This window comes from Myotis nattereri (assembly GCF_964212035.1).
Source record: "Myotis nattereri genome assembly, chromosome: 1".
Lineage (NCBI taxonomy): Eukaryota > Metazoa > Chordata > Mammalia > Chiroptera > Vespertilionidae > Myotis > Myotis nattereri.
Window position 1 is genome coordinate 68336919 of NC_138075.1, and position 23110 is coordinate 68360028.

The following is a 23110-nucleotide window of genomic DNA, read 5'->3' on the forward strand; positions in this document are numbered from 1 at the left end:
TAAGTAACAGCTTTATTGAGATATAACTCGTATACCATAGAGTTCAAGCCTTGTAAAGTGGACAATTCTGTGGTTGATAGTACATTCACAAAGTTGTGCACTGCTTGTCATTCATGTTCCTTGAAATGTTCCTGACTGTGTCAGTCAGCAGCAGACCCCACTGCTGCACATAATAAGGTTGGTGAGCCTTATTCGTTGTGGTATTTTTTAGGTTGTTAAGTTTGAGGAAAAATTAACTTCTAGTTAAATATACTCTGCCAAATTTTATTATGCCAAGTTAAAACCAGTGCAAGTTATTTGTGAAGATTTCCGAGTGTCATTTATGATAATGCAATCAACATGGGCATGATCTCTTGTGATGAATTCCTTGATTTTCCTACCAATCTTCTAGGAGAAATGCTTAATAACTACCCACTAATAATCATCAAAACTTGTAAAACCATTTTCAGATTGTCCCAAGAGATCTGAGAGCATTGTTAACCAATGGGTTAAATTCTAAAGGGTATTTACTTTTTATCTTTTGTAGTTGACTATCAGCTCACAGAAAAGGAACTATGTTTAAAAAATTATACTTTAGTCTCCTAACATCTAGAGAAGCAGCAGCCAGTTTTAAGTACCATTGTGTAAATGTTTGTACTTCCACCCTTTAACAGAGCCCAAAGGTCTGATATGCTATTGATTCACTTCTCACTCAAAAAAATCCTAAATCACTTTACTTACTGTATAAGAAAAACAAGCCAAGATATGGAAGAATTTTTTCTTAAACCAGAAAAGCAAAACATTTTATTGCAATAAGCTGCACAACAAAGGTATGAAAAAGGAAATGCCTTGATTCTACACCCTCTCCAGAAATATACAATCAAAGGTTCAGTGTATTCTTTGACTCTTCACTCTATGGTGATACAAACAAGCTGGTGTTTGTGGTCATTCACATGCATGTGAAGGCATGTTTATACCACACACATACCAGATGATGCAAACATATAGTGCATACACTCACTTGTTGTTTTTTAAATTTCTTTTTTTTTTTTTCAGTTTTAAAAATGAAATGTATTTTTTTTTATTGTCTAAAGTTTTACATATGACTCCTTTTTCCTCAATTGACACCTCGCCCCCCCACAACTTTCTCTCTTTCTTTATAATAAAAAATGGGGTCATATTAGAGTTCCTTTGAAAAATACTTTCCCCCCTACCTAACACTATCCTATGGACATTTCTACAGATCAAACATAGACATGGGTATACCTAGATACATATATATGTATTTTGATCTTATACCTCTTTAATATTCCATAGTAAATTATTCAACTATTTCCTATAGATAATCGTGCAGTTTTCAGATTTTGACCACCATAATAACATAGCAATAAAACATCCTTTTAATATTCATACACCAGTGTATTTGTATTTTCTTTAAATCAACTCCTCAAAGTGGAGTTCCTGGTTCACAGGGTATAGTGTCTGTAGCAAAAACATTTATTTTAGTAAATACTTTCAGATTACTTTTCTAGAGGTTTAGCGATTTATATTCCCATCAGCAACATATGAAAATACTTATTTTCCTACACCCTTGTCATCTCTGGGTATTCACTGAAATATTTTTGCCAGTCTGCTGGGTGAAGTGGAGACTTTGCTTGATATTTCCTCATTATTAGTGAGGTGGTACACTCAGAAGTTTATCAGCCCTGTGCATTTCTTGTGAGAATTTCCTGGTTATATCTTTTGCTCATTCCTCTACTTATAAGTGCTTTCTGTACATTCTGAGTATTAAACTCGTGTCTGTCTTATGCACGGACAGTGCTACAGATGGGCTTGTCAGCAGACAACCCTATGAGTGAACAACTGGTAAGAGTGTTGCTGTCAGAGGGAACCCTGGGGACCTGAAGGAAAGCAAGCATGAGCAGATTGCAGCACACCCCATTAGCAGACACTGCTGTTATAAGAATTTAGTTGTTCTAGACATTAACATGTTAGAAGGTTAGCAAAGATCTGCCAGGAATAGAGAAGAAAGTCCATGTATTTGTCTCAGCAGACCTGGTTAATGTGCTATGGTCATTCAGCAGAGCTCAACCGCGAGGCTCAGACATGGCACCGGCAATGCAGGGTTCAGTTTCTAGGGCCAAAAGCACTTGTGTGATTAACAAAGTGGATGTACACAGGGTCAAAGGATTACTGAATACCAGTAATGCCCTTACTCCAACGACTTCCTTAAACATATGTCTCCTAAGGGTGACATTTAGATTTTAAGTTCAGCAAAAAAAACCCCCAAAAAACAAAACACCCCAAAACAAAAAGATTAGTGGGTATAATCCTTTAACAGACATGCCACCCCTGCGACCAGACATGGCATCCGAACTGCCAGCAGAGTATGCCCAGCCTCACCCGCAGGTCGAAAGGAAGCATCACTAGCATCCCGCTGTGGTCCATGAATAAGGCGGCTTCATTGTGCTCATATATTTGCCTGTTTCGGGGAAGCAGCAGTGGGGTACACAACTGGACAGCTCCTAAACCAAATTAGAAAAAAAATAATCATTTTTCCGAGGGAGCAAGTTAAAATGAACACAAACCTGACAGTGGGGTCTCCTGCTATGGGGACTGTGGAAATCATCATCAGTCTATGGTCAATTCTCAATAGAGAGCTCACCTAAGGTCAACTTTGCCAATCTAGTCATACTTATGACTCCGTAAACCAGCTGTACTTTAGTAGCAAGATTGTAATATTAAAATCCGTTTCTCCTTAACAAGCTGGATTGTAAAAATAAGCTTTAATTTCACATGAGGTCAGTTGCTTGTAATTTAATTTAAAAGTAAAATATAATTGCACTCAAATCCATTAACAATACTTTTTTTCTTTTAAATATATTTTTGTTGAATTTAGAGAGGAAGGGAGAGGGAGAGAGAAATAGAAACATCAATGATAGAGAATCACTGATCGGCTGCCTCCTGCACGCCCCCCACTGGGGATGGAGCCGACAACCCAGGCATGTGCCCTTGACTGGAATCGAACCTGGGGCCCTTCAGTCCACAGGCCGATGCTCTACCCACTGAGCCAAACTAGCTAGGGCAATAGTACTTTTTTTTTAATTAATTATATTTTATTGATTTTTTACAGAGAGAGGGATAGAGAGTTAGAAACATCAATGAGAGAGAAACATCGATCAGCTGCCTCCTGCACACTCCCTACTGGGGATGTGTCTGAAAAAAAGGTACATGCCCTTGACCGGAATTGAACCTGGGACCTTTCAGTCCGCAGACTGATGCTCTATCCACTGAGCCAAACCAGCTAGGGCAATAGTGCTTTTTAATGATGAAAACAACATCTTTTAAGAAGGCATATGATTTTTTCAAAAGTACATACCGTGTCTTTTAAAGATGCGGATGATGGTCTCACACACATGCTGCTGCATCTTGGCTATACGGATCGAAAAGTTGCCCTAAAATAGGACCAATTAAAATGTTATCAAAGCTTAATAAAAAGGATCGCCTAAAATATTAATCTGTGGCTCTCATTACATTGCTTGTTCTGAAGATCACTGGAGAGATTTCAAGTTAGTCCCTTTCTGAACATGTTCAGGTTAGAGAAAGCACAAGTCTTACAGCACGTCCTGCTTGCGGAGGGCCAGCTAGGCTCAGAGTCCAAACTCTTAACCAGGCTGCTATTTGCCCTTCAGAGAGAGAGCCAGTCAAATATACACATTCCCCCTAAGGACTCTCGGCGCCACCGTGGAGCAAGCAAACCTCTAACACAGTCCCAATTCCAGCCCCACAGCCTGCCACTCCTACTGTGGCAGCCCCAGCCCCAATGAACTTGGCTGCTGTGTCGATGTCCCTTGAAATGACACTGGTTTGGAAGCTGCGATTAGAAATAAGCGAGGTCAGGGGACGTGGGCTGCCAAGCTGTGAGGCTCTCATCTGCAGTGTCTCTGGTTGTTTCAGCACCACTGCAGACAGTGACCGGCTCCGCTGAGAGGTGCTCCTGACCGAGGAGGGGTGAAGACACACTTGGTGCAGGCATACATTTTCAGGGGATGAGGGGAGCTGCTCCCAGTGCAGAGAAGACAGAGAGGGGTGGGGGGCAGATACATTTTTTTACTCTGTTTTTTTTAAAGAAAACACTGACAGCTCTCAAACCTGGCTATCCTTTAGAAACCAGCTGGGAGCTTTTAAACAGATTCTTCAAGTACCTCACACCTGGAGATCCGGTCACTAGAATGGGCATCTGTATTGTCAAAGGGTCTCCCAGGAGATTCTGACGTGCAGCCAGCACTGGGAGTTACTGCCTACCTCAGTGGTCGGCAAACTCATTAGTCAACAGAGCCAAATATCAACAGTACAATGATTGAAATTTCTGTTGAGAGCCAAATTTTTTAAACTTAAACTATATAGGTAGGTACATTGTTATTAACTTAATTAGGGTACTCCTAAGGCTTAGGAAGAGCCACACTCAAGGGGCCAAAGAGCCGCATGTGGCTCTCGAGCCGCCGTTTGCCGACCACTGGACTACCTGATCTGTAGCTGAGCTGACTGATGTCTTTGGTTGTGGACAGCTGGGCCCCGTCAGTCTCTAAAAGCACTCCTTCTAATGTCCTGGGGGGTGGGTCAGAAATTCCTTCAAGTAAGTGATTAAAAGTGTGGTTCTTCCCAGAATAATACAAAGGCACACATTTTGCATACACAGACCTCAGATTAAGAATTTATGTTGGAGGCCTTAAAGAAATCCATGAAAAATCAGAAACTGACTTGATCCTTCTGTGAGCCAGGTATGGCTTTCTATCGAAGCTCTGCTTAAGCCCACCTTCAGTATGTCGCTGTCATAGGTGTAGTCAATGGCAGGGGGGATGCGCTGGGAGAAGATCTGGGCCATCATGGTGCGATAGGCCTTCCCGTCCACGTTGGCCAGGGTGTGGTGCAGCACCTCGTGCAGCTCAGACTCCTCCATCTGCGGTGGGGGCAGCAGCTCACTCTTGAGCAGTTCTGTGGCTGTGGGCCGCTTTGCTGGATCGTGGTTCAATAGCCAGGAGATGACAGATTTCTATAACAAAACCCAGGCATATAAGGGAGGAGAAGCAACAGATGATGCTCAGGAATCCTCCTGACAAGCCGGTGGTTGCCTCCAGTCAAAGACAAGACACCATGCTTCTTGCACTTAGTGGGTGCATTTTCATTTCTGAAGGTTTCTGAATTTGTCATTTTCCTCCCTGCACTTCAATAGGCTAACAGTGCTGTGTAACAATGTAACAGGGGCCCTTTTTATATTTTATTGACATAAATGACCCAAAAAATTCTCAACAACTAACTAGCTGGGTGCCAATATTAACCCATGACAAGCCACATACACACACATTCAGATATTTATAGCATGGAGGAGAAATTATTTTGCTCTAAAATACTGTAACTTCAGACTGGTCTTCCCCTTCACAATCTGAACTACTTGAACCACAAAACAGAACAAAATGATAGTTTTAAATTATTTTTCTTAAAGTCCTAAGCTTTCTCTAAAACAATGAGCTGTAAAAGCATTCTCTCTTTTTTTTCCCAACAGGGAAGGCAAGGTTCCAAATGGCACTTCAAAAGCACAATGAACCACACAAAAGAACTCTGTAGTTTGTTAATTTTCTGTGCCAATCCTTGGCATTTTTATGGTGTGTTTCAAGATTAGTGACGTTTTAAGTGCTTTATCGTTTGATTTTCCCTCTACGTTGTTCCCAGGACACAAGAGAATGAGTGGCAGAAGATTACTAATTGAAAAAGAAGAAAAATAGTAATTTAAACCCAAGAGTGAGGATGGTGTTTAAAGCATCAGAAAATTACCTGCTTTGTATGCTCTTCATCATCGAAGTCTTCTGGAAACTTGGGCGAAGTGGGCTAAAAGAATATCATATTCAAATCAGCAAGTGCTTGGCAGACTGCCACAGTGAAAGCATTCATTCACCAGAGGTAAGAAAAGCAAATACAGAAATGAAAATCTGCCAACAAGGGAAGATGGAGGTGGCACCTTCTTGAAAACCAGTGCCATTCTTCCAAGTACATACATACTGATACAAACGTTAACCGAATGACAGCCTAGATGAGAGGAAGCACCTTAAGTGAGGACAAGGTATTTAAAATCTAATGGTTTCAGAAAACAAGAAAGTAGCTTTATTAAACACACAGATGAATAAAGGCAAAAACACCAAACCATTAACACAGAGTCAGAGAAAAACATTAACTGAAACCTCTACTTCCCCCAAAGCTCTCACCTTTCTGATAAATAAGACCCTAATTATAACATTAACTTGACAGTTTAGATATTCTTGAAATGAGGTAAATTTTGACTAAAGAAAGGCACTTCATCAAAGACAATTCTCAAGTCACGGGAAGGGCACGGTAATCGCTTTATTTACTCCTTTACTTTATGAACATAGCTGCCCACACTGTACTGGCAGTAAAATAATTCAAGTGTTTTCCAAAGACTGGCTCAGCTCAGGAAGGAAGGGGAAGAATCTCAGTATCTCTTGCTCATGAATATGTAAATCTAAATCACCCTCACCCACACCTTACTCTCCACTTTCATCTTAATGCCTTTTCTAATTCGCGTCCTTGACCTCACACACTGTTAACATTAGCCCCCTTTCAGTTTGGATAATAACAGAGGCAAGGATTAATCCCATGAACACAAATGGAAATTTAATTGAGGAAAAAAATTCAAGTGGCTGCTATTTTGGTCACGGTAGTTTTCTTTAGGCACCAGCTGGGACCTTTAATTTTTAAAAGTTAATTCCCATTAACTTTATAACCCATTCTCACTGCTGTAACTGTATTGATATTATGCAAAACTTCTTGGATTTTTCCTTTGTTTTAAAATTAAGAGTAAACCTCTCAGGATCATTTTTAAAAGTAACTATAGCTTAGCAATTTCTCCAAGTAAGATTTCTAAAAATAAACAAAACTGGGGAGTTTCTCATCACAGGAGGTATGCAAGAGATAGATTTCCACTTATTAGGAATACAGATTATTACAGCAGGATCACTTTTTCTGTATTATAAGGACCAGAAAAACCCTCTGCACTGAATTCTGCTGTCCATGCTAAGATCCAGGTTACTGGAAAATGATGCACTGAAACATCTCATACATACATCTCTAAGTTGGTTGAGAACAAAGATCCTTTCTGAGGCCGTGACCATGGGGTAATAGGACATCTCAAAGAAGATGATTCCCAGGCTGAAGAGATCCACTTTCTGAGGAAAAATAATCATATTTAGAGAGTTGTGATATGAAGTGTTATTGACCAGGGAATTATGAGCACTGTTAATTGTAATTAAAGTTTGCTAAGTGAAAAACAAGCCAATTAAATAGAAAAAAATTAATTTCTTCTAAAGAATAGGTATAAGGTATAGATGAGATTAAATATTTGGCAAGACTTTTCAACATTTCCCTTGAAATTTAATTGTGACTGGTTTAGCTATATACAGAGACATAGATAACCACTGGCCAACCATTGAGAATAATTACTAAAAAGCAAAGACAACTGAGATTTGTCTCAAGAATTTGCCTTGCATCTTCACTAATCTCAAAAGTGAAACACAGGCCAAAATCTGCAGTTAACAACAAAGATCAGCTATTGATTGCAAAGCCATACCAACGAGGCAGAGAAATTGCACAACAGAAAGATCATAGACAAATCCTAACAAATATAGAAGTGCAAGCAACGAGGAAAAAGGTGAAGTCAGTGCAGAGTGCCCGAGAGGGAGCTGCCGGGGGAGCCAGAGGGCATGTGCCACAGGCAGCCAGCACAGCCTGGCAGGCGGAGGGAGCCTCTCACGGTCACCGCACAGGCACAGAAGCCACTTTAAAAAAAATTCCTGAATGAATTTGGAGTCAAGGATTAGTAGGAGAGTCTCTCCAATTATCACCAGTGACCGCTATAGTTTTAAAAACAAACATTCATTGTGGCATTTCCTACAGGTGCTGGCTGTAGAAAATGTGGAATAATCAGAAAAGCACTAGGATCAAAATAGCAAGCGCTCACAATGCCACCACAGTTACTATTAATGTCGAAGACATGCCCACTTCGTGCTTTTTAAAATGTACACATCCACACACTATAAAACTAGAGCCATGCTATTCTTGTAACTTTTATTCCCTTAACTTAGTGAGATTTTTAAAAATACTATATCATTTTTCTAAAACAAGCTTCTAAAATATGGCCTTAATGACATACAGTATTCAATTACATGGAAGTCCCATAATTTATTTAACCAGTTCCCTATTTTTAAACACGCTTGTCATTTTTCACTGTTATAAACAATACTATGGAGAATTCCCTTTACACTAATCTTTTTGGAATGTCCATGGTTGTTTCTTTTTGGTACATTTCAAAAGGTAGAACTTCTGGGCCAAAGAGTAGAGTGCTTTTAAGGATGTAATCACACTATTCTACATTGCATTCGGAAAGGTGGCACCAAAGTCCCCTCCCACACCCAAGTCCATCTCCCCCCACCCTCGCTCTTGATGGGTCTTCGGAGGTCTGCCTCAACTTTCTGTCACTGCCAAGTGCTCCCTGGCGGGGGCCAAACCCAGGCTTGTGTTTTGATGTGAACTGCCTGCCTAATATATTTTTTAACTTTAGCTCTGCACTCTTGCTTTAAGTGATCTCAACCAATCTCATAGCTTTAAATCCCATCTGGGTGCTGATGACTCTCACATTTATACCTCTGACTCTGACCTTTCTCAGCCTTGAACCTGGGGTCTCTCGCAACCTACTGGACATCTCCAGTGGGATTTCTCACGAGGTATTTCAAAGTTAACATGTCTCAAATGGAATTTTCCTGCCATCTTTTCCTCCATGTCTTTCCTCAGGTCTTCTCATCCCCTTCACCTGAGCAGTGTCCCATTTTCCTTCCTTTTCCTCACCTAAATCTTCTCCATGAGGAAAACCTGTCAATTCCCCCCAAATTATCCTATAACAGCATGCTTCTCCCCGCCTCACTTGGTACCACTCTGGTTCCAGCTACCACTTGCTCCACCTGGACTTTTGCAAAGCCTCCAGCAGCAGCTGGAGTGACCTCTTGCTCGAGATCCTTCAGCGGCTCCCTGTGCCTGGTCCTTATCATGGCTAAGCTGGCCCTGCACAATCGGACCCCTGCCTTCCTCTCCAGCTTCACTTCATGCCTCTCTCCCCATTGCTCACCGCACGGTAGCTACACAGACCTTCTCTTTGATGCCTTAAATGTGCCAAACTAGCTCTCACCCCGTCTTCTCTTTAGGCATGCTACTGCCACGTCACCCCCTTTTTCCTCCCAGGCTCCAGCCTCCAACTCTGCATGGCTTTTCCCTTCTTTTCCTTTATCCTAACAGCCATCTTCTTGGAAAAGCTTTCTCTGGTTTAATCTAAAGGCGATGTCCCTAGTGTTCTCTGGTCACTGGATCCCTTTTCTTCTTAGCTTTTATTGGATAAGCTCCTTAAGGGCTGGAATAAGGTATTTGTCCTAGTACTCGACTGCCTTATTCCTTGTGCTCCTGGGGCCTGGCCTGGGACTGGGTTAGTTCAAATCTTCTTTGAACGGATGGAGAGACTGTAAAGTATCTCGGCAGCAACTGTGTCAGCGTCAGTCACTGTCCTGTGTAGTATAGTCACTCAGTATACATGTGGGTACATATAAAATGTTCCTATTTCAGCTGGTAACTAAACCCCAAATGCCGTGACCTTGATGTCCTTACTATTGTCTCACTCTTGAGACCTTTCCTTCTCTCCCAGAAGCTTTCCCTTTACCTGGTTGTATGCAGATTTGGTGCTTCCTTGGACTTCTGGGCTTACATACAGTGCAGTGCCAACCATCCCAGTCAAATGGCCTGCATGGAAGAAGGCGAGAGAAGGGTTTCCAATAACAGGACTTAAGAAAAGGCAAATTTTCATGAAAAAAAAAAGTTTCTTGTGCCCTGACTGGGAAGCAAGTCATGACCTCCTGGTTCATAGGTCGACACTCAACCACTGAGCAACACTGGCCAGGCTGTGGTGTGTTTTTTAATAGGTGAATAAAATATACTAGATTTACCTGAAGGGTCTGATTTAATTAAGTGATCTCCAGCTGCATCATCTTGTTTGCCGTCAGCCTAAAAGTATAAATAAACCAAATATCAGATTAAAATGTTATATTATGCCATATGAATGGCTTATCCATTTCTAAATAAAGACTGAATGAAAAATATCACACAGAAACCAGAATAATTGTGATAAAGCTTTTTTTTTTTTTTAGCTGTAAAATTTTTTGTTTACTTGGCTCACTAATGCAGAGCTTGCCAGAAACCCAATAAAATCAAGAAGAAGGGCAATTCACTACAGAACTCTTTCTTTGTGACAGAAACTCCTGAAGCTTATAGAAACAAATGCCAAACAGAATCTATTTACTAGGAAGAGGAAGAATATATTAACAACCACCATCACCACCTCACTTCCTAACTTTCCCGTTCATTTGGGTCAATTTTTATTCTTTTTTCCTAGAGGCTGGCCACCAAATTCCCACTATCACTGCTAACACCTCTTAAGTAGCCTCACCTTCCTCCACTGTATCTGTGACAGCGCTGATTCACATACTACCCTAAATCACTACTTTGCTGACATTACTTCATGGGTCGCTATTACCAGCACCATCATCAATACTAGTAGCTGTTAAAATTTTCAGCGCCAGGCACTGTCCACAGCTTTCCTGTAGTGTTATTTTATCCTGCTGACAACTCTCTGAAGTAGGGACTAGTATCAGACACCTTTTGTAAATGTGTTTGAGAGGTTAACCAACTTGCCCAACGTCACAACACAAAGAACTGGCAGAGATAGGATTCTAGTCCAGCTGTGCTCTTATCTACCTCACTATATAAGCTTTCCAGAAAGCAAGTTAAATTCTTTAGTTTGGGGACCAAGATCCCCATCATTTAGCCCTTCCTTGGTCTTAGCATTCCTCTAAATACCCTGTGCTGGTCAGGACCACGTTCTTACTGACCCCCTTCCATTTCCTCCTTCTCTGCTGCTTCTAACTTCTCCTTTTAATTCAGCCTCTATTTACCATTTATCCAAATGGATTATTTACCATTAATCCAAATCCTATTTTATTTTCTCTGACTGCCCTTAGAATTAACGGCATTTACTAACGGCGTACTCTTTTGGAACTTAATAACTTGGGCTTCCAATGTCAAGTAAACTCTTCTTCTGGCACTCAAGGTCTGCCACCTACAGGGCTTTCAACCTTACAGCATCTTCTCTCACCCAACAACTTGCTGGCCTTCAAACAATCATGTCTACTCACCTCAGGGCCTTTGCTTATACTTATTTTTGCTGGAATCCCCATCCTGGTGTCACTATACCCTGCCCTCAAGCTTGGCCTGCTGGACTCACATCCATCCTTTAAGGCACATCTGAAATGCTGTTTTCTTTATGTAGCTTTTCTTGATCCTCATAACCATATGTACATTTTCTCCTTTTATGTCTCTCCTAGAGCCCCAGCGCACAACATCGTGCACGGGTAGGGTCCCTAGGCCTAGCCTGCGATCAGCGCCATCTCCCGCCCACTCACCAGTCCCCAGCCCCGCCCCATCGCCGCCACCCACCCTGGTTCCCCGTTTGCCATCTGGAGATCTATTGTAGCCTGTGGGCCAGGGGGAGAGATTAAGAGGTCGGCTATTCTGCCCACTTGCCAGTCGCCAGTCGCCAGTCCCGCTCCACCGCCGATACCCACCCCAATTCCCCTTGGTTCCCTGTTCACCATCCAGTGATCGGAGCCTGCGGCAGGGGGTAGGGACCAAGAGGTCTGCCTTCTGTCCACTTGCCAGTCCCCAGTCCCTACTCCCCGCCCTGCCACCGCCACCCACCCTGGTTCCCAGTTCGCCATCTGGTAATCTATCAGAGCCTGCAGGCCAGTGGGAGGGACCAAGAGGTCGGCCGGTCCGCCCGCTCACCAATTCCCAGTCCACCTCACTGCCGACACCCACCCTGATTCCCCATGGTTCCCCATTTGCCATCCAGCGAACGGAGCCTGTGGGCTGGGGGAAGGGATCGAGAGGTGGTCAATGCATCTCATAGCGACTGGTCAATCGATCATTCTGGTCGTTATGCCATTATGATTGCCGGCCTTTTATTATATAGGATTTCGCTCACTTCACATTAGTTTAGCTTTGTATATTAAACAGCTACTCTATAATGCTGTGAAGAACAAACACCTGTGGATTTTATACTGTCTAGGAGTGATGTTTTATGCTTTTTGAGCCTTATTTCCTTAAAATAACTAAAAGCACCTCAAGTGAAAAGCACCTAGCCCAGTGCCTGGTGCGGTAGACCAAAATACAAATTATTTCATAAAGCATTATATGCTTAAATATCGACATATTACGTCCTAAATTATGTCCCTCCAGTGGAATGCACTCACCAAAATGCACTCACAATTTCCAAGCATAAAAGCTCACTTGCAGCTCACCCCTTCAGACTCGTATTGCTTCCCAGGGCTTACACAGCAGAGTTCACTGATCTCATTACTATCCCGTCTTCTGACACTTTCGTTATTATCAAAGCATGCAGGGCCCTTTTCAGGCACAGTCTAATTTAAAAAATACTCACAGCAAAGGGTAGATGGTCTGTCGCCAAACCAAAATCACCTATTTTTACGTGGTCATCAGAATCCAAAAAAATGTTGACAGGCTTCAAATCCCGGTGGATCATTCCCTAATGGAAGAGAGCAAAGAAACCAAGTTTAACCTGTTTCCGAATTCCCTTGCCTAGGAAACTCTTGCTTTTCTCCACTCATTTGAATTGTACCAACATTTACAAGCGCCAACTCGTTTTCATGAGGTCTTCCACGGTAATTCTAACACTTCAACTTTGAATCCCTAACATACACGGAAGGTGCTCAATGAATACTTGTTACATGACTATGCTTTCTCCCCTTCCTAACGGCATTCTCATAATGCGTATTGTTCCAGGTACTATAATATAGGAGATAACTAAATCTAATAAAAACACATTGTGTGATCCCTTTTACCTTACATGAAGGTACATTTTAGCTCCCTCAAAAAAAACAAGTCCTTCTCAAGCATGGGGTTTGTCTGCCTGTATTTCTAGGTGTGGCACCATGTTATCTACCCAACAAATGATGAGCAGATACGGAGCAAATTAGATTGAGAGAAGAGAGCACAGACAGGGGCACAGTTGTAGGACGCCAGGATGATATCACAGTAATAGAGTTCTAGTGACCTCACTAGAACGCATTTTTATTTCCAGCCTTGCAAATTCTGTTTCCACCAAATCATTTATAAACTAGACATGTGTAAATTACAGTTCTGGCTTTTTAGTAGAAAAATGGTACAGTATAAATATTTCGAGGTTAAAGAAACTGAGGCAAAGGAGAAAACATATTTACACTGGCTAATGCATTAGACAATTCCATTTTTTAAAAAGTAAGAGTGCTTCATCTTGAAGCTAGCCCCATTAGTATTTACATTGTAATGGCAAGTTCTAGCTTTATAATGACACTAGAGGCCCAGTGCACAACATTTGTGCACTTGGGGGGGGGGGTCCCCTCAGCCCGGCCTGTGCCCTCTGAAGGAGTGGGCCTAAGCCGGCAGGTGGACATCCCCTGAGAGGTCCTTAGCCATGCCGCCACCGCCGCTGCACTTGCCAGCCGTGAGCCAGCTCAGGGCTTCTGGCTGAGTGGCACTCCCCCGGTGGGAGCGCAATGAACACCAGGGAGCAGCTCCTGCATTGAGCACCTGCTCCCTGGTGGTTAGTGTGCATCATAGCAACCAGTCATTCTGCTGTTCGGTCGATTTGCATATTAGGGTTTTATTATATAGGATTTTGTACATGTGGCAAACCATGTTACTCAACAAGTCCCATCTCTGTCCTTGCTAGATGACTTTCTGGTTCCTCCATGTTCCTAAGAAGGGTGGCACCAAGTCAGAATCAGATAACTTGGCCTGCATCAACCACATTCTCACTGTATTCTAAACCACTCTAGGAGTCATCCTCATATTCTAGGCATGTTCATGTATTTCCTAACCCAGAGGTTGGCAAAGCTTTTCTGTGAAGGGCCAGAAAGTATTTTAGACTTTATGGGCCACAGAATCTGTCATAACTATTCAGTTCTACAGTTGTAGCATAAAAGCAGCCATAGGCATTATGTAAGCAATGAGCATGGCCCTGTTCCAATAACACTTTATGGACATTGAAATTTGAATTTCATAGAATTTTCATGTGTCATGAAATATTCTTTTGATTGTTTTTTTTTAAATAATTTTATTGATTTTTTACAGAGAGGAAGGGAGAGGGATAGAGACTTAGAAACATTGATGAGAGAGAAGCATCGATCAGCTGCCTCCTTCACACCCCCTACTGGGGATGTGCCTACAACCAAGGTACATGCCCCTGACCGGAATCGAACCTGGGACCCTTCAGTCCCCATGCCGACGCTCTATCCAGTGAGCCAAACCAGCTAGGGCCTTTTGATTGTTTTTAAATAATCACTTAAAAATGTAAAAGCCATTCTTACAGGCCAGGTCATACATAATGTGGTTGGATTTGACCAGTGGGCCACAGTTTGCTAATCCTTGGTCTAACCTTCAATATTTTCTTTTAAGTTTGATACTTTGTACTATTTTCTTATCTTTTGACACATAGTTCTAGTACCTATAAAAATAGATTATTTTCAATATACCCATAATTTTCTATTTCTGTTTTTCTCCAATCTTACATTATTTGATTTTCTTATTCGATCTTAAATTTTATATAAAGAAGTTTTCAGATATGAAATGCCGTAGTTTACTTTCTCATGGATATAAGCCAGTCCATCCAGAATCTCTCGGAAAAGCCTCCAGAGTCTGTTGGTGTCTTGATACAGTCCCTGGTCGATGGTGTCACGTAAGGTGCTCTTTTCACAGTACTCCATCTATGGACAAGAACAAACCAGGAGGGATTTGACTGTACAGAGTTTCAATTGAGTACAATTGCAATAAATGTAATCCTTCTTTTTAAAACATGTACCACAGGTTTCAAATAGTTATGGAAAAGGCTTGATTTTTAAAAAAATATATATATTTTATTGATTTTTTACAGAGAGAAAGGGAGAGGGATAGAGAGTTAGAAACATCCATGAGAGAGAAACATCGATCAGCTGCCTCCTGCACGCCCCCCACTGGGGATGTGCCCGCAACCAGGGTACATGCCTTTGACTGGAATCGATCCTGGGACCTTTCAGTCCACAGACTGACGCTCTATTCACTGAGCCAAACTGGTTAGGGCACTGATTTTCTTTTTTAATTGAAAAAAAAAAAAACAAAAAACAAGAGTATTAAAAAATTGGGGATAAAATATGCATAATCTTAGCATCCTAACATAACCAATTTTTCATATTACTGTTCATTTAAAAATTATCTTACTTGTTTAAAATCCCTGTCACAAATAATATAAAAATCTGAGAAGTATACTTTTATTTATTATTTTACAAGGTTATTTCTAAACCCAAATTTTCAAGAAGTGCTAATTAACCTAATGATGTCATTAGCCTTTCTCATTTGTACATAACATTAATGACAGTGACCTTCAAATCTAAAACATTATAAATATAAAAACAATCCAAAAAGGGCTCTATTTCACTCCTTAAATGTATTGAAGTATCAGAAAACAATGATATATCAACATGTAGCATTTGATTTATGAATCTTCTAGACTATATGTTTCAAACCAGTGCCAGAGGTGAGATTTCTCATAAAGGAGGATTTTACTGTTTTTAAAGAAAGGAACGTCTCCTTTTAAAAGAGAGGAATATCCTCTCATGATCCAAATAACCATCTACAAATCCTGACTCACTCTCCAGGCCTCTGATTCCCACCCACAATCCTACCACACCTCAGATGCATCTCTTCTACATACTTCTGTCAGAGAGTAATGGCATGTAGTAGATACTCAATAGGTAGCTGTTTGGGAGACAAATGCTTTATAGTGTGTGTGAGTAGTATCGCAAAGATGTTACTGGCTGGGTAGCTCAGTTGGTTAGAGCATCGTCCTGATACACCAAGGTTTCAGGTTCGATTCCTGGTCAGGGTACATAAAAGAAGCAACCAATGAATACATAAATAAGTGCAACAACAAGTCAATGTTTTTCTCTCTCTCCCCCTTCTTTCTCTCTCCCAAATCAATAAATAAAACTTTAAAAATAAATAAATAAGATAAAAAGATGTTTCAGTTAGGGAATACCAAAAACTAGTTACAATGACAGGGAAGCAACTACCTAATTAGCCTCTTTTGAAACACTACACTTGTCTGAAAACTGTCAAAGTTATCTTCATGTTTGGAGACCTGCCTACTTGCAAATATGACTGAATATACTAATAATGGCCCATGGTCCTGTTCACTTGGGGTAGAGGCAAGTTTTCCTTTTCGGTTAGTGGCTATCTCTGCTGGCAGAACTCACCGCCGTCCAGAACACCGCCCCTCAGGCATGGGGGCAGGCCAAAGCCACAGGCTTCCCTTTAGTCATGCTTCATTGCAACGGGTTAGCCTGTGGCTCTTGTCCCCCAGAGGTTCCAGGACAAGCCAGTTTGCCTAAAGCCAAGCTGGCGTTTCTTCTGCACATGCAAGGATGTTTGTGCACCAGACCTTAACTGGCCAGATTCAATTTGTTAGAAAAAGCAGAGTTTCTTACATGCAGTCTAGCATTTATGAAACTCAGATATGGTTCTAATTACTTCACATACATTATTTCATTTATGTTTCACGAGTCATGGAGACTGCTGTTATTTAATTCACAGATAAGGAACCTGAGGCACAGACTGCTGAAGAACCTTGCCTGAGCTCACACAGCTGTGGCTGGGAGATCCAAGTTGTGAACTTACACAGCCTGAGTCTGGAGCCCACAAGCAGCACCCTATGCCGCCTCCTGCTATGGTACAGGAGAGCATGAGTGCGAGGCTGAGGGAAAGGGCCCCCATGCTGCAGTCCTCGCTGGCCAATTAACCTCTGGTAGTGCCAGTGGGTCCTGCTCTGCCCAGTGTCTTGCTCTAGTCTCCTGAAACATACCCACCAGCAATTCCTGGTCACCACACTGCACACCAGAGCCTCACCTGGATATAGAGGTAGTGCACAGCTTCTGTGGTCACTGATAACTCACTCTCATGGCATCTGTTCTTCCCATTGCAGTCTTCATCCTAAACCCAGAGGAGCACAGGAGAGCTCAAAGTGGGGCTAAAATTAAACAAGGTCATCATCATCATCAACTCATTTGTGCCTGCCCACACCAAATACTTGGCCATCCCGTTGCCTTAGTTAGAGGGAAGGTCATCGGGCAGAGCACAATCACTGTCCTTTAGCTGCTTACAAAATTCTAAAGACAATTTTGCTATTATCTGAATCCGCTGTATAGTTTCCAGGTCTGTCACTGTACAGAATAATTGATAGGGAAAATAAAAAACAGGTAGGTATTAAAGGTGTGAGATCTACAGAAAGACTCCATGTCAAGTCAGTTCTTTCTTACCATTATATCTTTCTCTGGATAAGGAAAGCAGAATGTGTACAGACTAATATTTTAAGGCTTCTGTTTGACTGAATGCCTTCCTTTGGAAACAGAAGATTAGAAATTTGTCTTTAGCTAAAACAAATTAAATGGATCATATGACCCAAAACACACTGTCCTTTGGGCTACACTGCTGCAGAGCAGGTCCTCCAGTACCACTTACAGCCACTGATCCTCTCTACTACTTTCCACATGGCTAGTCTGTTTGTCTCTTTCAGCTAACTTTCTAACACATGTCCCTGTTTTTAAAAAATTATTTTCTCTTCTAATAGATGTAATTAAATACTCCCCCACCAGGTATAGAAAAAAGCATTTGGCAGCATTTGACCTTTTACTTTTGTCATGGGTGTCTACTCTGCTCCAAATTGCTTGCATTTATTAACCAAACTAGAGGCCCAGTGCACAAATGCATGCATGGGTGGAGTCCGGCCAGCCCGCCCTGATCGGGGCCAATTGGGCCAGGACAGCTGGTGGGGAGTGGATGTGGGAGGTTGGCCAGCGGGCCCTGCCCCAGATTGGGGTGGGAGGGCCAACTGGGGGTGGAACCAGCTGGGGGGGTGGGGCCACAGGGTGGTTGGCTGGACAGCACCACCCCTGACTGGGTGGGGTGACCTACCCCCTGGTCGAACTCCTGGGTCGAGGGGACAATTTGCATATTAGCCTTTTATTATATAGGACTAGAGGCCCGGTGCACAAAAATTTGTGCACTTGGGGGCAGGGGGTCCCTCAGCCCGGCCTGTGCCCTTTCGCAGTCTGGGACCCCTCGGGGGTGACCACTTGCTGGCTTAGGCGTGCTCCCCGGGGGATTGGGCCTAAGATGGCAATCAGACATCCCTCTGGCAGCCCGGCAGCCCTCAGGGGATGTCCACTTGCCAGCGGGGAGCAGACCTAAGCTGCAGTCAGACATCCTTAGCGCTGCTGAGGAGGCAGGAGAGGCTCCCACCACCACTGCTGTACTGGCAGCCATCAGCCTGGCTTGTGGCTGAGCAGAGCTCCCCCCTGTGAGAGTGCACTGACCACCAGAGGGCAACTCCTGCATTGAGCATCTGCCCCCTGGTGGTCAGTGTGTGTCATAATGACCAGTCATTCCCAGTCTTTCTGCTGTTAGGGTCAGTTTGCATATTACCCTTTTACTATATAGGATAGAGGCCTGGTGCACGGGAGGGGGCCAGCTGGTTTGCTCTGAAGGGTGTCCCGGATCAGGGTGGGGGTCCCGCTGGGGTGCCTGGCCAGCCTGGGTGAGGGGCTGATGGCTGTTTGCAGCTGGTCACACCCCCTTCAGGGTGGGGGTCCCCACTGGGGTGCCTGGCCAGTCTGGGTGAGGGGCTGAGGGCCATTTTCAGGCTGGCAGGCGACTGAAGCTCCCAGCCTCTTTTTTTTTTTATTCTGGGATTTATCTACCTTCTACAGCTGTCACTGGAGCTGAGAGCCAGCTCCAGCTCTGAGGCTCGGCTCCAGCTCTGAGGCCACGGCTGGCTAAAAGCAGGTAGCTGGGTTTGTTTAGCTTCTATCATTGAAACTCTGTTGCCATCACTGGTGCTCTAAGCTCTGATCCCACTGCCGCTGAAAGCAGGTATCTGGGGTTTGTTTAACTTCTATAATTGCAACATTGCTACATCCGGAGCTTAGAGCTGGGCTGCGGCAGGAGGGGAACCTTGGCTTCCTCCATCACTGGAGCAAGCAAGCCTCATGTTCGCTTCAGCTGTGTGGCTGCCGGCCGCCATCTTTGTTGGCAGTTAATTTGCATATCCTGCTGATTAGCCAATGGGAAGCGTAGTGGAGGTATGGTTAATTATCATGTTTGTCTACTATTAGATAGGATATGCCAGTTCAAAATGGCCTCAGTTAATTTAAAAAAAAAATCTGCCATTTAGGACTGAGGCCTTGACAATTTCTGACTTACACTTTCTTTGTGGAAGCACTTTTCAACATTTTTCCTTTATCAAAGAAAAAATAATTCTGATCTGGAAACAATCACATCCTCCTCTTGAATCATTTATATACTCCAGGGATTATCTATAGAAGACTGTTAATCTCCTGGAGGGCTTCTCCCCATTAATTAGAATGCCTGTGGGATAGTGCCCTTAACGGAGCAAAGCCAGGTGTGTAAATCTGGTGACATCATGATAATTAAATGCATTAACTAATGCTAAAACCAAAGAATGTTTGCTTTAGCAGTTTAGAGTATTTATACTATTATTTCTGATTAATTTACAATTCATAAATTTAAATCAAGAGGATGATTTTAAGGGTGATTTTAATAGAAAGGAAAGTACTTATAAAAAATACTGGTTAATGCATTTAAACCTCCTTCAAATCAATTTACCTGCTTATCTAACAGAATCTATATGTAGATTTTGCTTTACCTACTATAGATGCCTCTTGTAATTACTAATGATAATATTTTCATTTCTGGTAATAAAATCATTGTATTGAACCCCCAGGTGCAGAACGCTTCTCTATATCAACACCTGATGGCCCTAGTAGTTAAAAAGCTTCATCCTGGACTCCATGTACCAGCATCAAGGGGCTTTGCTGGCCTGGGCAGAGGAAAAAAACATAATTGAGTGGGGTTTAAGGCCTAGCATAGTGTTTCTCAAATTTTTATGACCATGATCCCTATAAAGAAAGAAATATATTTTATATCACACCAAGTGCACATACTCATGAGAGACAAATTCCACAGAGTTTTATCTTATTATGACACATTTTGGTATTCTATACTCCTCTCTAGAGCATTAAGAATAAAATAAAGCTGGATGTGATTCTTGAAACTGATTTCATAACCTGCTACAGGTTATGGCTCAGTGTTAAAACACTGTTCTAGGGGATGGATAATGAAAATAAAGAATTAAGATTAATTGATGTGGGAAAGAGACGTACTTTAACTCCACAATTAGGCTGTTTAGTTATTCAATTAATTTACATTCAATCCTCATCCCCAATTATATAAAGTTTCCCAAAATCCTCAAGGAAGTGGTTTTATTTTTAAAATAAAAATTTACTTCTCTTTTCTAAAAGCAGGCATGTTTTATTAGGTGGATAAATTAAGTCCTATAAATAAACATGTGAGTAGCATATATTTTAAATAGTACTTTAACTTGAAGGTTTCTATATTTGCGTATCAGATTAAGGTCATTTCACCTGAGATTTGTAACATTAAACATTAGTTTTCTTACATACTCACCCCATGATGAATAAAATGGTATAATTTCTATTTATACATCTACCTGATTCTGGCTTTTACTGTTCTCATCTTCATTGTCAAAGATGATATCACTTTCAGAATCTGAAGCAGGTCTTAAAAAGAAAAATAGAAAACTACTAAAGAAACCAAAATCCCTATTATAATTTTGAAAATCAAAACTTAATGATTAGCAAGCACAGCAGCTAGAGATACCATACCATGACCCTGTAGGCATAAATCTGTCCACAATAGCATGCTGATTTGTACTCCCCTAATATATGAAGAAACACAGAACTCAATTTAAATAAAAATTGGCCTGAGTAATTTTCCTGAAAGAAATTTAACAGCTAAGAGTTATGATAAACTGTATCCAACTTGACACAATGAAGTAAAGTCATGAAATTAAATGACTGGCTTCCGAGATAAGTAGAGTTTAGGATCTTAATTATTGGTTTGGTGACCTTTTCTGGAGCCGCGGTTGGCATTGTATCAAGACTCCAAATTATTTCTTCAATGTTCCACAGGGTTGGAAGCCCTTATTTAAAAGAATGACCTTTTAAAGAAGTGTATTAAATATATTAAGATGAGGTATTGGAAGAAACGTCTATTTTTCCTTTCTCCCAAGCTTGGGTTTTGGAGATCTTTTGAAGATAATGGGGGGGGGGGGGCCTTTGGATTGCATCTGGTTACTCTGTAAAAGTGGGTTTCATATTTTGTTTTGTTTTGTTAGCATGGTAAACTGGGCTGGATTTCTAATGGAATCCCCCCTCCCTGCGAAGGGCTTGTGGGTATAAAACTGGATGTGCCCCGGGCAGCCCGGTCCCTGGCAGTGCTCCGCCAGCACTGGGCGCTCTTACAAGAAGGACTGTGAGAAGACACCGTCATGCTCGTCCTCGTCGTCCTCGTCGCTGCTGGAGCCCTGGCCTGCGGCTGAGCGCTCCACCGAAGTGCTCCACTCCACGGCGCTGGTGAGGATGGGCGGCGGCGCGGCCGCCTCCACACTGTCCGGGCCGTCTGCGCCACTGCCGCCCAGCCCTGGCCGGGACACGGCTCGGCCGTCCAGGGCCTCGGGGTCTGTGTCCTCGGGCGACGTGCCCGGGCCCACCAGCCGCTCGTGCTTCTCGATCCAGGCGTTGTAGTAGCGCACGATGTTCTCATGGTGCAGGCGCGACAGCAGCGTCACCTCGCCCTTGATCCTGCGGAAGTGCCTGCTGGCCGGGTTGATGGGGATGCGCTTCACCGCGTAGCAGCAGCCGTCCAGCTTGTTCTGCACCTGCAGCGGGGACCGAAGGGGACCAGGGACCATCAGTCGCTCAGAACCGTAAGCAGACTGGCATGTGTAGTCACCCAAGCCCTCCCAAGGAGAACCTGGAGTTCTGAGCGAAAACAAACAGCTACAGTCTGGGACTCTGAAGCTGGAAAAAGTCTTGACAGCCCAAGACTTAGAAAACATCTCACCCTAAACCAGATGTATTTAAATTGCTAAGAGCCCTTGGGGAAAACAATGTCCATTTTAACCATTAACTGTATAGATAACTTTTCTAATAGCATATCTGCTATCTAAATTTCTAAGTAGAACCTTGTTGCTTTCTTAACCGTGTTTTGAAAATAATTATTTTCCAAAGTCAATGTTAGGCTTCAGAAGATGACTTTAGTTTCTCTGATTTTTTTTTTTTACTCTTAAAGTCACTAAACACAAACTAAACTCCAAAAATTTCAACAGACCTAAATGAAAATTCTAATTCTCAACTTATAAAGCTGTGTGAATTTAGAATAATTAATTTCCTTGAGACTTAATTTTCTCATCTATAAAATGGCATCTATATCACTTTCTTTACCTGAAAGGGTGACTATAAAGATTAAATGAGCCAGGCCTGTGTGGCTCAGCAGTTGAGCGTCCACCTAGCAACGAAGAGGTCACGGGTTCCACTCCCAGTCAGGGCACAGGCCCATCTCCAGTAGGGGGTGTGCGGGAGGCAGCCAATTGATGATGTTCCTCTCTCATCGATGTTTCAATCTCTTTATCCCTCTCCCTTCCTCTCTTTCTAAGAAATCAATTGAAGGAAGGAAGGAAGGAAGGAAGGAAGGAAGGAAGGAAGGAAGGAAGGGAGGGAGGGAGGGAGGGAGGGAGGGAGGGAGGAAGGAAGGAAGGAAGAAAGAAAAGATTAAATGAGCCCTGGCCAGGTGGCTTAATCAGTTAGAGCACTGTCCCACACACCAAAAGATTGCAGGTTCAATTCCTGGTCAGGGCACATATCTAGGTTTCTGATTCAATCCCCAGTCAGGGAGCATTCAGGAGGCACCTTATTGACATTTCTCTCTCACATTGATGTTTTTCTCTTTCTTTCTCTCCCTTCTTCTCTCTCTGAAATCAATGGAAACATATCCTTGGGTG

General features: G+C 42.5%; 1 protein-coding gene across 1 annotated transcript in view; it reads right to left on the reverse strand.

Moving 5' to 3' along the window:
• Positions 1–23110, reverse strand: part of EIF2AK4 (eukaryotic translation initiation factor 2 alpha kinase 4) — a 96182-nt gene that overhangs the window by 32284 nt on the left and 40788 nt on the right. The window contains exons 12-23 of the mRNA XM_081113194.1: positions 21573–21988; positions 20759–20828; positions 17080–17163; positions 14784–14906; positions 12584–12688; positions 10035–10092; positions 9752–9831; positions 7116–7217; positions 5812–5865; positions 4796–5032; positions 3359–3434; positions 2383–2504 (exon numbers count right to left, since the gene is read on the reverse strand). Of these exons, the coding sequence (XP_080969320.1) occupies positions 2383–2504; positions 3359–3434; positions 4796–5032; positions 5812–5865; positions 7116–7217; positions 9752–9831; positions 10035–10092; positions 12584–12688; positions 14784–14906; positions 17080–17163; positions 20759–20828; positions 21573–21988 (1527 nt within the window). The remainder of the gene's footprint in view (positions 1–2382; positions 2505–3358; positions 3435–4795; positions 5033–5811; positions 5866–7115; positions 7218–9751; positions 9832–10034; positions 10093–12583; positions 12689–14783; positions 14907–17079; positions 17164–20758; positions 20829–21572; positions 21989–23110) is intronic.